This window comes from Enhydra lutris, unplaced genomic scaffold (assembly GCF_002288905.1).
Source record: "Enhydra lutris kenyoni isolate GAN:26980312 unplaced genomic scaffold, ASM228890v2 scaffoldscaffold41, whole genome shotgun sequence".
In the NCBI taxonomy this organism is placed as follows: domain Eukaryota; kingdom Metazoa; phylum Chordata; class Mammalia; order Carnivora; family Mustelidae; genus Enhydra; species Enhydra lutris.
The window spans coordinates 14,057,070-14,071,674 of record NW_019154125.1 but is presented as its reverse complement, the minus strand read 5'-3'; the positions used below and the strand labels follow the sequence as shown (position 1 = coordinate 14,071,674).

At 37.8% G+C, this 14,605-nt stretch overlaps 1 protein-coding gene across 1 annotated transcript in view; it reads right to left on the bottom strand.

Annotated features, from left to right (window-relative positions):
- The window catches only part of LOC111155425 (protein-L-isoaspartate (D-aspartate) O-methyltransferase domain containing 1), a 64,380-nt gene that overhangs the window by 30,354 nt on the left and 19,421 nt on the right, over positions 1-14,605 (bottom strand). Inside the window, exon 2 of the mRNA XM_022515576.1 lies at positions 6,524-6,954. Coding sequence (XP_022371284.1) covers positions 6,524-6,830 — 307 coding nt within the window. The 5' untranslated portion in view covers positions 6,831-6,954. The remainder of the gene's footprint in view (positions 1-6,523; positions 6,955-14,605) is intronic.

Below are 14,605 nucleotides of genomic sequence, written 5' to 3'. Positions count from 1 at the left end.
TCTTTCTCTCTCAAAAAATAAAAATTAAAATTAATAAAGTATGTCTTTTGGGTTTTTTTTAACCCTACCAATATGTTACCTATTCCATAAAACATAATTAAAGAGAAAACAGTACGATGTCCAGGTTTCCATCTAAGTAATTTTTGGTAGGAAAAAAGTACCTTTCACCAGAATGACAAACACAACAGAAGGAAAATTTAGCCACTGGAGACAGAAGGGGACAATGCAGCGCAACCCGGGGTCCATTTCTGGCCCCTCCTGAGCCATTCTCAGGCAAATCTCTTAATATTTGGAAGCTCATTTTCTCTTTTGTAAAAATAAAGCAAATAAACAACCAGGATGAGTTTTTAGGATTTAAAATTATTAACAGTTTGAGTTGTGTTTCCCCAAGGAACAATGGTTCATTGGTAATTTGGTGTTTATGGCCATGGGCCATAAAATTTTACATAAAATTTGTAAAAAAACAAATTTTAAGTAGTGAATTCACAAACAACAGGAATCAACTGTATTTGGTACAAGGATAATCTTGAGTTGGGTAGAGTTAATCCCGAAGGCAAATTAAAAACTCAAGATGCTCAGAGAACCACCTTAAGATTTTTCACACCACTGAGGGGATTGCCTTTTAACTTCAAAGAACAGTAGGACTTAGAACCAGAAATTACTATGAAAACTTAAAAATTTCTAAAACCCATACTATTTCCTAATATCTGAGATTTTTATTACTGTCTGTTGCCCAGTAACAATTAGCAGTAATGTCGCATAAACACAAAATCATTTCTTTTTAGAGGAAGCAGCAATGAAAGAGATGGTTGAGAGTAATGACTTTCACTCAACAACCAGAAGTGAGGGGGGAAAAACCCCAAGATATAGAAAAATAATGGCAACTCAATACAGGCTATATGGGCAGAGGAAAAGATGCAGAGAAGCCTAACTAGGACTAAGAACAGTTTAAATAGTAACAAACTTTACTGATTTTAGAAAAAGACCAGCCTAAATGAAATGGTTCTTTTCAAAACAGATTTGCTCAGAGCCCAAAATAAAGCACATACCAAGAGCCTCTGTAATTCTTAAAAAGAAAAAAAAAAAAAAAAAAACCTCCCCCAAAAAAAAAAAAAAAAAAAAAAAAAAAAGAGGAGAGGAAAAACTGAGGTTTGGTTTAAGGAAGAAAATGTGGTCTACTTTAAAGAGAACCCTGAGAACCTACAGAATTTGTTTTGTCATTTCAGAAAGAATGGGGAAGGGGAGCTGAAGACCACTCTGGATCTCCCTGATTCTCTGGCTCAGTGAGCCAAGATAGATCTAAAAGAGGTGCTGAAGGACCATGAAAAATTACTTGAAAACTGTAGTTCTGATAAAGGGCTTGTATCCAAAATATATAAAGAACACTTATAACTCAATAATAAAAACACCCAACAATTAATTAAAAACTGGGAGAAAGACGTGAAAGTGCATTTAACTAAAGATACAGGAATGACTAAAAAACACAGAAATGGATGCTCCTCCACATCATTGTAAGTGCAAGTTAAAAGCACTGTGAAAATGAAACAAGATGGGATTGGGAGGGAGACAAACCATAAGTGACTCTTAATCTCACAAAACAAACTGAGGGTTAATGGGGGGAGGGGGTTGGGGGGGTAGGATTATGGACATTGGGGAGGGTATGTGCTATGGTGAGTGCTGTGAAGTGTGTAAACCTGGCGATTCACAGACCTGTACCCCTGGGGATAAAAAGATATTATATGTTTAAAAAAATAAAATTAAAAAAACAAAAACAAAAACAAAAACATAAAAAAAAAAACAAAAAAAAAACATAAAAAAAAAAAAGCACTGTGAGATAGCATTTTATACCTACTAAAAACAAACCAAAAACCACACAACCATCTGTGATAGAACCTCATTCATTGTGGGAATATAAAATACTACAGCCACTTTAGAAAATACTTTGACAATTTCTTTAAAAAGTTAAACACAGGGGCACCTGGTGGCTCACTCAGTCAAGTATCCAATTCTTGGTTTCAGCTCAGATCATGATCTCATGGGTCATGGGACTGAGCTACACTCTGTGGGATGTCTGCTTCAAAGATTCTCTCCCCTACCCCTCCCTCCACTCACACTCTCGTGCACATTTTCTCGCTCTCAAAATAAAGATCTTAAAAAAAAAAAAAAAAGTTAAACATAAAAACATAGAGCCCAGCAATTCCATTTCTAGGAATCTACCCAAGAGAAATGAAAATGGATGCCCACACAAACATTTGTACATTTTTAAAGTTCTCAACAGTATCATTCATAATAGCCAAAAACTGGTAACCCAAATGCTCATTAAGTGGTGAATGAACAAACAAAATGTGGCATGCCCATACAATGAAATATTATTCAACCATAAAAAGGAAATACTAATACATGCTACAGCCTTGAAAACATATTGCTAAGTAAAAGAAACCATACACAAAAGACCATATTTCATATAATCCTATTTATATAAATGTACAGAGAAGACAAATATATAGAAACAGAACATATAGCTAAGTGGTTGCCAGGGGTTAGGGTGGGGACAGGGAGTGGATTCAACCAAGCATGGGAGATCTTTTGGGGGTGATGGAAATATTCTCAAACAGAACTATGGTCATGTTCACATAACTCTGCAAAGTTACGAAAACTAACTAAATTGTACCCTTAAAATGGGCAAACTTTATGTTAAGTTGTATCTCATTAAAGGGAGAAGGGGGGCTAAAATGAGAGTTAAAACATGAGTATCTCAAGTCAAAGGCAATCTAAGGGCAGCTGATAAAGGACCATTTAATGTCCTCTAGTAATGAGATAGAGTATAGAGACCAGGGGCAACTGGGTGGCTCAGTGGGTTAAAGTCTCTGCCTTCGGCTCAGGTCATGATCCCAGGGTCCTGGGATCGAGCCCCGCATCAGGTTCTCTGCTCAGCAGGGAGCCTGCTTCCCCCCTGCCCCACCATCTGCCTCTCTGCCTACTTGTGATCTCTGTCAAATAAATAAATAAATAAAAATTAAAAAAAAAAAAAAAAAGAGTATAGAGACCAAACATAACGACAGACCCATGAGAGACTAGAGACCAAACATGATGGCAACAGGTAGTTTAATCAGCCTTTTGGACAATATAGCAGCATTGGACAATATAATGCTGGCAGTGATTTGCCTGTTAAGCACGTAAGTTTGCCAACTGTTTTAACTTTAGAAACTAATGTAGTGCTGAGGTAGTGGCAAACATAGTATTGGAATGATTCTGGCAGTTTCCCAATCATTTCTATTAACTCAAGAACTAGTCAAGAGACTAAGGAAGTCATTAAGCTGGATGAACCCTCATATTATAAGTTTAGAAAATGGGAGTGAATCTCTAAGCAAAAAGGATCAGAATGGAGAACCATCCCTACTTGAATCAGAAAGAAAATCAGACCAATTTGCCTTCATAAACCTGATGAGTTTCCATAACTCAAGTCTGGGAAGCAGAGGACTTGGGAGCCTTCTTCTCTTGGACCCTGTTTTTCAACAGGACTCCCTAGGTATGGAAAGACAGTAGTACTGAGAGGAGAGTTAAGTGCTTGATTCTTTGTGAGTTCTAGGAAGAGTCTTAAGGGGAAGCAAGTGGAACAAGAACTTATCTTCAATGTGAAACTAAACAAGTTGTCTAAATGAGGTACACTGGGAGTCAGAGCAATCCATTCTCCAGGTCTGGAGCAAAAATAAATTCCACTTATGAATAACTGCTTCAAGTATACTTTAATCACAAGCTACTTCCTGAGGTTAAGATAAGCCTAACTTCCTCTCACTGAACAAAAGCTCTCTCAAGACTGCAGTCCATCCCCTCCAGGTGTGTTTCTGGAAACGCAGTGGAAATTCCTCAGGGAGCATTTTTGTCTGCATTACCAAACCACAGACACCCTGCTCTCCCTGCCTTAGCCACAATTCTTCCAGATCATGATCAGCATGTCCTCAAATAAGAATCCCTGCCTATGGTGAGCACCTGTCATCCCCATCTTGTGACTAGGAGAGAAAAATGGCTTAGAGCCATGATATTACAGTTACTTAATAAGGACAGAACTTCTGTTACTAAGGTCACTGTGAAGCAATGAGGCCAAATCTGATTCACCATACTCAGAAAATTGTAGGGAGCATGTAAGCACCTTTCTTTGCATCTACCTCCTTGACTTAAAACACTCACAAAGCAAACCAAAAAAGGGTACTCTGGGTTAACAAGATTAAGCTTCCTCAGAAGCTAGACAGATCCAAAATTTATTAGTCATAATCACTGTTTTACAGACTATTCTTTCTGCCTTTCCATCTTCTTTGAAGTGTTTTATCTTTCTCACCAAATGACCATTCCCAATCAAAAAGAAAGGAACTTTATCTTGGTCTTGACTGCAAGGTCACACACAGATAAACCCTGGAACAATGTCCAATAACCATAGTCATACATGTAACCAAAGACCATGACTCCCTGGAGCCTTGTAACAGAAGGAAAATATCAATTGCATTACAGATCACTTACGCAGGGGTCTGTTTCTCATTCAAGATACAATAAAGAAGTGAGGTAAGCCTATAACTGCATCTGGCCACAGGAATCTCTTGGAGACTGAGACTGAGGAGTAGAGTTTAAGGGGGGCAATCTCACAGCTAGCAAGGTTGCTAATTATGAACCCCTTCCTCCCTGCAGGCCTTTGGATAAGACTGACCTCCCTCAGCCTGAGCCAGCTGACAGGGCTAGAGAGGTAGAAGACAGGCTAACAGGTGCTCTGAGGCTAGCCAGACATGCTAGGAAGCCTGGACTCCAGCCTAAAGGTGCCAGAGCTGGTCAAGAAATGCACTTGCAAAATGGCAACTCCCATTTCTTAAAGACTCTCCCTACTCCCTCAACTAAGTTCCTTCAATTTGGAGACAGTCTCAAACCCTGAGATTCCTTTTTCAAAAGTTAATTAGGTATGTGGGGTTCCCAAACTGCAGAGAAACTCCTGCCTCAGGAAAGGCAGGAATACCAAATTTAAATGTAAGGTGCTTAATTTCTTTCATGGTAAAAATTAATACTTCACTACTTTTTAAGCATATCATTATGAATCAGAAACTTAGTAGTGACATTAAATAGACTGTTTTATGTATTAGGTTGTATTATGTAATAGGAACTGACTCAGTTGTTTTTATGAAATAGACTGCAGGTTCTGTAACTAGAAAAGAACGTAAGGAGCTACAGTAAGTGTGTAAGAAAGGGGAATTTCAGGCCTGAAAATGCTTTAGAAGTCATTTCATGTGACTATATAATTTACTGTCAAAACTGGGACACGTTGGGAAAGAAAAGGACATTATAAATACTGATGCTAGGACAAGAGGGATAAACTGGGACCCAGCACCCTGGGACAGAGAGTCACCCAACTAGAGTATACTCATTTCTCTATTCAAAATCCTTCAATGATTCTCTATCACTGCAGAGTGAATTTTAAACCACAGTCTCATCCCTAGAACTCAGGCATATGCCTCAACTATGGCACATAGCATACTGGATGAAAATGGCTGATTTTTCTTGTCTCTCTCCTCTTGCCAGTCTGTGAACTCAAGGATAAGAGTCTACTATGGGCCTTGATAGTGTTCTACCTTAAGGCCTGTCACAAAGTAGCACTCAGTAAACACCAAGAGGCTTAGTATAAATAATGGTTGTTCATCCTCCACCAACATCCTACGGTCTTGGCACATGTTTTCCTCCATCCATGCCTCTTCAACCCACATTCTGTATTTTGCAGGTGTCACTTCCTAGCTATGAGACTTGAGGCAAGTTAGTTAACCTCTCTGAGCCTCAGTTTACTCACTTATATACACAGGAACCGTAACAGTATATACGTCACAGGATTATTAGGAACATTAAGTGAGTTACTCTATGTAAAAGTGGTTTAAACAATGCCTCACCCTCATAGTAAGCACCCAGTAAGTTTCTCAAAGGCAGAGATCGTTGTACCTTTAGTTCACTGCTATATAACTACACCAGGAATAATGCCTGACAGAACAGACAGTAAGTATGCTAAAAGTTTACTGACATAATACTTCTCTTCTGTTTTTCTCCCAATCCCTTGTTTTGCTTCATCAGTGCCATATACTCTATATCCTACAAACTCCTGCATTGCTACCAAAAACCTGGCTCCATTCCCTTTAAAATGGGACACTGGTGACTAATGAACCCTCTAAGCCAGCAGTCAGTCACAACACTTTACCTGAAACAGATTACATGATACCCCTGACTTTCCCGTCTACCAGCTGTTCAATTTTAAGTACAGACAATGATTGAAAGAACAATTCCAAGGGTTTCTTAAGTCTAGGATTAAATGCACAAGCTAACTTTCAACATCAGAGCAAATAACAAAAAAAGATTACTACTGCCTTGTGTTTCTTAAGGAAGAGAACTACTTGGAGTACATACATTCAAAGATATACAAATTTACAAACCTTATAAATCATAAACAGTAATACAAACTCAGCTTATTTTTTAAAATAAAATTTTACAAAAATAAAATTACCTAAAATTAAGCCCACCATTGTACTTAAATATCCGGTTCCACTTCCCAGGTTAAGAAAAGACAATCCTGGTTGAAGTTTCAATGCTTCCATAACTTCAGAATAAATGCAAGGAGCCGACAAGTGTATGTTCCCATGCTTCCAGGCTAAGTCTTTGTAAGCGTTGTCTCTGTAGCCTTCCAAATAGTAATCTCCGCGGTCAATCGCTCTGAAGGCTTGCTCCACTCTTTCAGTGCGGATATACTGAGCTTCTTTTAAGTTATCAATTAAGTCATCATTATCTTCCCCAGCACTCACTGCTCCTCCCATGATAGTATTCAAATCAAATCATAAATTTTAAAATGTAATAAAATTAGCAGAAATGGCTTCCAATAATGTAGTGTGGTTTGTATTCCCTTTAATATTGCACTTGATTTCCAAAAATAAATTAATCCTGAAAGGGAAGAATAAAAATAAACAGGTTTAAATTTATGCTCACAGGAAAGTAATTCCAGTTTATTAAATACATAATAGTCATCGTAACTATCATTTTTCAAGGACATATTCTGTTTTAGGCATAGTTTTAAGTTCTTTAAATATATTAGTTTATTTATTCTTCTAACAACCACAAAAGGTAGCTTAAGTTTGATCTCACTGTACAGATGGGAAATCTGGGACACATAAGGTTTCAGTCACTTGATACAATCAGGCCCAATACGATAGCCATTAGGCGTGGCTACCTAGACCAAAATTAAAATTAAATGCAATTTAAAATTCAGTTGGGCACACTAGCCACACTTCAAGTGCTTAATAGCTACATGTGGCCAGTAGCTGTCACACTGAACAGAGCTGCTCTAGAAAGTGACAGTGCTGGGATACAGTCCCAGGTCTTTCAGACTTCAGAAACCATGCTCTTAAGCATTAAGCCAGGTGGCCTTTTGGAGTACCATGAGTTTAGTTCAATACGCATAAATTACCTGATTGATTTAAAATTCCTAAACTTAAAAATCCACTAACACCTAAGTGCTAAACATCTTAAACGCACCACATAAATTCAAAATGTTAACACAAAGTAACATATTACCCAAACACAGAATACAAAATATAAAAAAACACAACAGATGCATATGTTTAAAAATGTAAACACCCACACACAAGTACAGACATATTGAGATTGTTTTACTTGGTAAACCCTGTGGTGATAAATAAGGAGACCACAAATTTTATTAACAACTTTAATGGTACACGCACCAGAACATATGTTACACATACAAATACAATAAACTTCTTTAAAGTCAAATTCAGCATCTTTAAATGAACACATTAGTGCAACCTGATAAACTAAATTTCAATACATCATAATGAACACAATTTAATCTTTATTCAATTACAGTTAATAAATTCATATAACAATTTCTGAATTAATACATCAGGAGAAGGGAAGTGAAAAATGAAATGCTTAGAGCCAAAAATAAGAGTTATGACAGCCAGACTATGGCAAGGCTGTAAACTCACTCTTGACCTTAGAGAAGAAAAGAAACTGATACTTCGAGCTTCGTCAGGGTCCTCACACCTCTGGTACCAACCTGCTTAAGCAGTACTGGGGCAGGTGCCTCACCAGGTCCTGTCCCTGTACCCACTGCCTGCCTCTGTCCTCTTCCGTATTTTCAAATTATCTCCTTAAACTTTCTGAGTGGAGGAAATATTGTGAACTCATGTCACACTCCTATTTAAAGTATTCAAACTCACTTATACAAACATGGCTGGCTCCAACGCCTCCCACACCCAAAAAAAGAAGTAACTGAAAAAAATACATGGGCTCATAGCACCATTCTCCTCGAGTGTATTTCATGGCATGTAGTACAACTGGAGACATCAAGCCACTCTTCCTTCAACAGGTCTTAGTTTGGACATCCTTTTATAGCCCAAGCATCTCAACTCTCTGAGCACAATTCTAGCATTTAAAGTTGGTGTGGTGGGGGGGCACCTGGATAGCTCAGTGGGTTAAAGCTGGTGTGGGGTTTTTTTTGTTTTGTTTTGTTTTTACTAACATGGCTTCTAAGCATAGGTTAACTTTTTTACCCGGTACTCAGATCGAATGCCCTCCCAAAATGAAAGAAAAACTGCTACATTAGACTAGGAGGCAGCTTCGGTTGAGTCTCCAATGTTGCACTTACCTCAGGACTTTATAAGCCTAATTCTGACTATGCAGACATTTAATGGCTCTCCTGGAAATGCTGTATTTTACTAGTCTGAAAAATTATTCCATAAAGCAACCTAAGCCTTCTCAGGTCCTTCTGAACTCTAATCTGTCCAAATTATCACAGCAAAATAAACAAACATTGACTTTACTGCACAAAAGCACACACTCTTGGTGAGAAAGGCAAAGAGGAAGACTCAAACCAACAAGAACTACGACCATTTGCTGGTGAACACTGTACTAAGTGTTTTTTGTATGTTATCTCATAAAAAGCTACAATAAGCCTATGAGGAAGGCACTCCTATGACCACTTTCAAATAGAAATAATGTGTAAAGGACTAGGGCACTACAATGCATGTGACTGTGGCTAAAGGTGCCCAGGGGAAACTGGATCCAGGGATCCAGGAAAGCTTTCTTAAAAAGGCATGGATTGTGTAATGCAATTAAAGGACTAAGGGAATTAAAGGCTGAGGATATGGCTGGTATTAAAGCAAGAAAAGCAGATAAAACTTCTAAGAAACTACATGTAGTTGAGTACCTTCCAGCACCGTAAGACATTTATCCAGCAGACCAGTTTTTTTGTTTGTTTGTTTTTTAAAGCCTGGACCCTTTTGAGAATCTGGTATTTCTGGGCCCCTTTCTCTAATTAAAAAAAAAAAAAAAATGAATGAATGAGAAGTTTCACATCCAACTTCAGAAGGATCCTGAGTTCCTACAGACCCATGAGTTAAATCTAATTTAAGAACATCTATTAGATGCAAAGAAGTTAGCCACAGGTACTAACAAGAAAGGGAGAACTACATTTCCATTGTAGAAAGTGAAGTGTAATTTGTGTTTCTGATCTACTGCAACACACCAGAGACCAAATACTCAGAAATTTGGGAAACATGGGGCACCTGGGAGGCTCAGTGGGTTAAAGCCTCTGCCTTCAGCTCAGGTCATGATCTCAGGGTCCTGGGATGGAGCCCCACATCAGGCTCTCTGCTCAGCAGGGAGCCTGCTTCCCCTCTCTCTCTGGCTGCCTCTCTGCCTACTTGTGATCTCTGTGTCAAACAAATAAATAAATAAATAAAATCTTAAAAAAAAAAAAAGAAAGAAAGAAATTTGGGACACACATCACACCTTGTTAACAAGGAGCACCACAAAAATTTGAAGCCAGATTTCCCAGACTCCTTTCCCTATTTTGATAGGAAAGATGAATAAATCTAAACACAAAGCTGTAAGGTATCCAGGAGGGAGGCAGTCAGGAAAGGTTTTATGGAATAAGATGTGCAATCACTTACAATGCATCATGTTTCTTTAACACAAATTGTTAATTCATACATTTGGGTTACGTAAGTTACATAAGGTAACAATGTGCAGATAATGAAGTTGTGGTGGTTTCCCTGTTCATGTTTGGAAGTGACAGGAAGGTACAAGCTTACACATATTAAAAAGATACCTTAGCAACTTAAGAAAACTTTCAGGAAAAAGCTGAAAATAGAGAGTGTCCACCTCTAAGGCAATTCAAGTGGTCTAAGGAAGCTGTGAATGCAGACCAAAAAAACGTTAAGACACTGTCTCTAGATAAAAGCAACAAATTGAGGCTACACCCAGATTCAGATTTTTAAATTTTGATAAAAATATACATATACAAATAAAACGATATCCATAAGCAAATTATCTTCTAGAGCCTAAATTTCAGAGGAAGACGAACCTTAGGGTTTAAGACTATGAATGACTGACTGACTGTGATGCTAACATGCAAACCCCAGTAGATTTAACTATGCTAAAAATTGTATTTTTTTGTTTTTTGTTTTTGTTGGTAAACTGGTTACACAGATGCATAGGTTTTCAGTAGTATGTTCCAAGGCTATTTTTCCCACAAGTCCTATTGTTTTGCAAAGATTAGTGGGTGTTTTCTTGATGTTATAGAAAAACTCAGTACTGGACTTGTCAGGCCCTTGAAAGAACCTTAGGAAACATGAGGGTCCTCAGACCACCCGTGGAGAAGAGATGGCATGAAAAACTACAAAATGGGATGGGCAGACCGTGGTAGAGTTATACAGAGGTGTTATGGAACACCAGCCCAGACATGGGGGTGGAAACAAAAGGATGGGAAGATTTTCCTAAATATGAAGACGTGGTAAGTACAGAGGCAGAAGGGAGTAGAGGTGTTCAAAACAAGCAGAAAAAGACAAGGAGACAAGAGGCGATGCACCCACCCACTTGCAGCACTACAAATAGTATTGAAGAGCCGAAGTTCAGGAATAGAAAGTAGTCCTTGGAGGCTACAGCAATAAAGAGGAATGAAAAATGAAGCTTGCAAGTCACACACAGAGGGAGCTTGGACTTCCTCCCACAGACAATGGTGCCAACAAAGGCTTTTTAGAGAATGAGAAACGCACTGTGTGACTAATTTTAAAACAAGATGTAAAGGAAAAACCAAAACTGTAAAAGAAAGTGAATACAATTATACATTATTTGGTCTGGGGAAGACAATATTTATGTAGTCAGAATAGTGAAAACACAATTGCTGATTCAATCTGAATAGTCATTTAACCACAATAGGATGCAAGGGTAGAGGTAAAAGAGGGGCATGGAAGTTAATACCTAATCTGTGATTATAGGAAAGTAAATGCTATCTAAAATTAATGAATTTAAAAAGAGCATCTTAGTTAGCAACGTGGAGGTAACTACCCTACCATCAAACAGCTGAATGCATTAAGTTCCCTCTGGAGTGTGAGCCTCCAGGTGGAAGCAGGTAAAGCCAGGAACTGCTATACTTTGTCTTCAGGAAATCAACTGACTTTCCAAATTGTGTAAATGCATTATTTGAACAAAACTGACAAGTAAAACTGAAAATAAAGAGGATACATAAATACGTGTATATATTTTTTAAACAGAATAAGTTAAAAGAGAAGAGAATATAATTTCCTAAGGAATAAAAATATATTTAACGAATAAGCTACAGTAGAAAAATCGAAGAACAAAAAAAGAGATACTAATATAATAATTTATACTACAGAGTTTCAAAGATAAGTCATTTTATCATATACATATTCCTGATAGTGGGTGGAAAATGAACTATTATAAATTAAATTACATTTTCATAACACTAACCAATTCAATTATAATAGTATGTGCGTTCGTAGAAAATTTGAAATCAATAAAAATTACTCATAACCTGAATATTCAAAGAGCCACTGTTAATATTTACTTTCTAAGCACCTATCCACTTTCTTTTTAACACAATATTAGTATTATATGGTATATATTTCAAACTTTTGTGTAATGTGTCTTAAAGAATTTCATGCCATCAAAAATTCTTCCAAAATCCAAAAGTGTGATATCCCACCACAAGGAGGCACCAAAATGTAATCAGTCCCCTGACTGCTGGACCATGAATTTTGGATTATAATTAATGTACATGTGAGGAGTTTGCAAGTTAAAAATCTGTAATAAATATTGTTATAATTCCATAATAATCCCCTAACTTGAAATATACTTCATTTTTACGAGTAAAGCAAATACTATTAAAAAACCACCATAGCATTAAGTCACGGAAGCATTTGCCATTTGTTAATTCTGAGATAATTCCATCTCAGTCATGGAAAAGTGCCAAATACAAGTCAAGAGACCAAGGTCTAGCCTTGGTCCCACTGATAACTTTTCTGTATGGCTCTGGGCAGCTCTCCAGAACATCATTTCCTCACCTGTGACATGAAGAGGCTAAATTCTATGATTCCTAAGGTTCCCCAGAGCTCTAATTTCCCTGCTATTTTGGCATCAAATCCGTATTTGAGTACAGCTCAGTTTTAGTTATCCAGAAATGTCTGTTCATGCCTCAACATCTGTTACTTCGGTCACATTTTTTGGTGCCCCATTCCTGCCATTTTCTCTAACATGGAAAAGGAAAAAAAAAATTAGGAGTGTTCAAGTCCTGCATTAGATAATAAAAGCAAAATATGGAATCTAAGGAAAAGAAGAAAAGGCAAAGGCAAAATAGAGAAGCATCAGAAAATAAAAGAACAGCTTATGCAGTTATGTCTGTTTGAGAAGAAGTTATCAAATTTACTCACAGAACATAATTTCACTCCTTGGCATTTTCTTTCTAGTACGAGTGTCTGGGGTTCATACATTCACATAAGCTCTCCTGAAATGATTTGCAAGGTGTTCCAAAAGTTGTTTCTAGTCTTTCAAAATAAGATGTGTAGTTTTAATGTATTTGGTTTAGGGGAGTATCTACTGAAGGCCTAGTTCAATATTATGGGTGTCTTTCAGGCAGCTTAAGGATGTTTTATGGAAGGTTAAAGACAAGTCAAAGGAGGCGGGAAGCAAACAGATGGCAGGCAGATGTCACAGAGTCAGAGAATAGAATGAATGCTGACTCACTTTTTTCCCTCCTAGCAACCAGTGGCAAGCAGCCAACTGCTGCTTGCTGCTCCTTTCTCCGCAAAGGTGAGGACAAAGCTCACCCAGCTTTGAAGTAAAGGAGACTGGTGATCCAAAGGAGGAATACACTATTTGAGGGCATGAACAAAGGATCTTTCCTCCCCATGCTCTCAAAGATCTTGTCATGGGAGGCATGTATGAAGGCTACTTTGAGTGTGGCAACAGCTACACAGGAGAAAAAATTTCTCAATGATGGCAAACAGGTATGATGACATAAATATAGAAATAAATATATGACATAAATATAGACATAAATATAGAAAAATGAAAGAAAGAAAAGGCTAATGAAGGGGTTCAGAACAAGTCTCCCCAAAATGTGCTACTTTGACATGTGGACCATTTTGAGCTGAAAACAATCAAGACCCAGCAGACTAAAGAAAAACTTTTACCTCCCTTTAAACTACCTAAAAGAATTTAGTTAAGGACCCTGGTCCAGAGAAAGAGCTATTACCAAGATACAACTTTTTTTTTTTTTTTTAATCTGAATGACCTATCCGTATAGCAAGGCAAACATCTAATTACTAAACTTCTGTTCTTCTTCACATCCTGTGAATCACCTCCTCCTCCCTTGTGACATCCCAGGCCCCTCTTCTACTTCTTAGCTCCTGATGGCATGTAAGCCTCAAATGTCTGCCCAGCTTACCCCTGGGTTTCCCTGTCTTTGTGGGGTTATCACATATATGCAATTTGTGCAATTAAATTTTTCTCCTGTTAATCTGTTTTATGTTAATTTGACTATCAGACCAGCCAAAGAACCTAAACTAGAAGGAAAATTTTTTCTTCCAACATTCAAGTTCACCACTCATTGTGCCTCTTTATTTCTAGTGGCCTCTACTGCATACATGCCCTGAGCTCTATTTCTTCACCAAAACTCTATGAAGGGGCACTAACTTCATTTTACTAATGAGGAGGCCAAAGTCTGCAGAGAGCACAAAACAAGCTCAGAGCTCGTGAACAGCTGAGTCACAACTCAAACCCAGTTTGGCAAGCCATAAAATCCTCCTGAAGCAGAACAATTTACGAAGAGGCTCCTGCCCCATAATTCGAAAGCAGAGTTTTCGTGCCCTTGCCTGAAAAGATTCAGATCTCTCTCCCTCTCTCTCAAACTCTCATTTCCTCTTTTTCCTCCCTTTCAGTATTCTTGGTTCCAAAAGAAGAATGAAATGGTGGAAATAAAGCAGCTGATGTCAGGTACTGACTGCAGCCCCAGGCAAATTATTTAACCTGTGATCTTCAGGGTCCTTGTCTATAAAATGGGGAAAATAATAACCACATCATAAATTTGTAAACCATAAATAGTGCATGGGACATAAAGCTTCTAACGTACACATGTCCAATAATTAATTCACTTTCTTTCCCATCTAGGACAAAAAAGACACATTTGAAACGTTCATTTGTAAACCCAAAAGACCAGACAGGGAAAACAAAAAAGTGTCAGTTCTGAAATCTAGTGATCACGTAGTGACTTCCT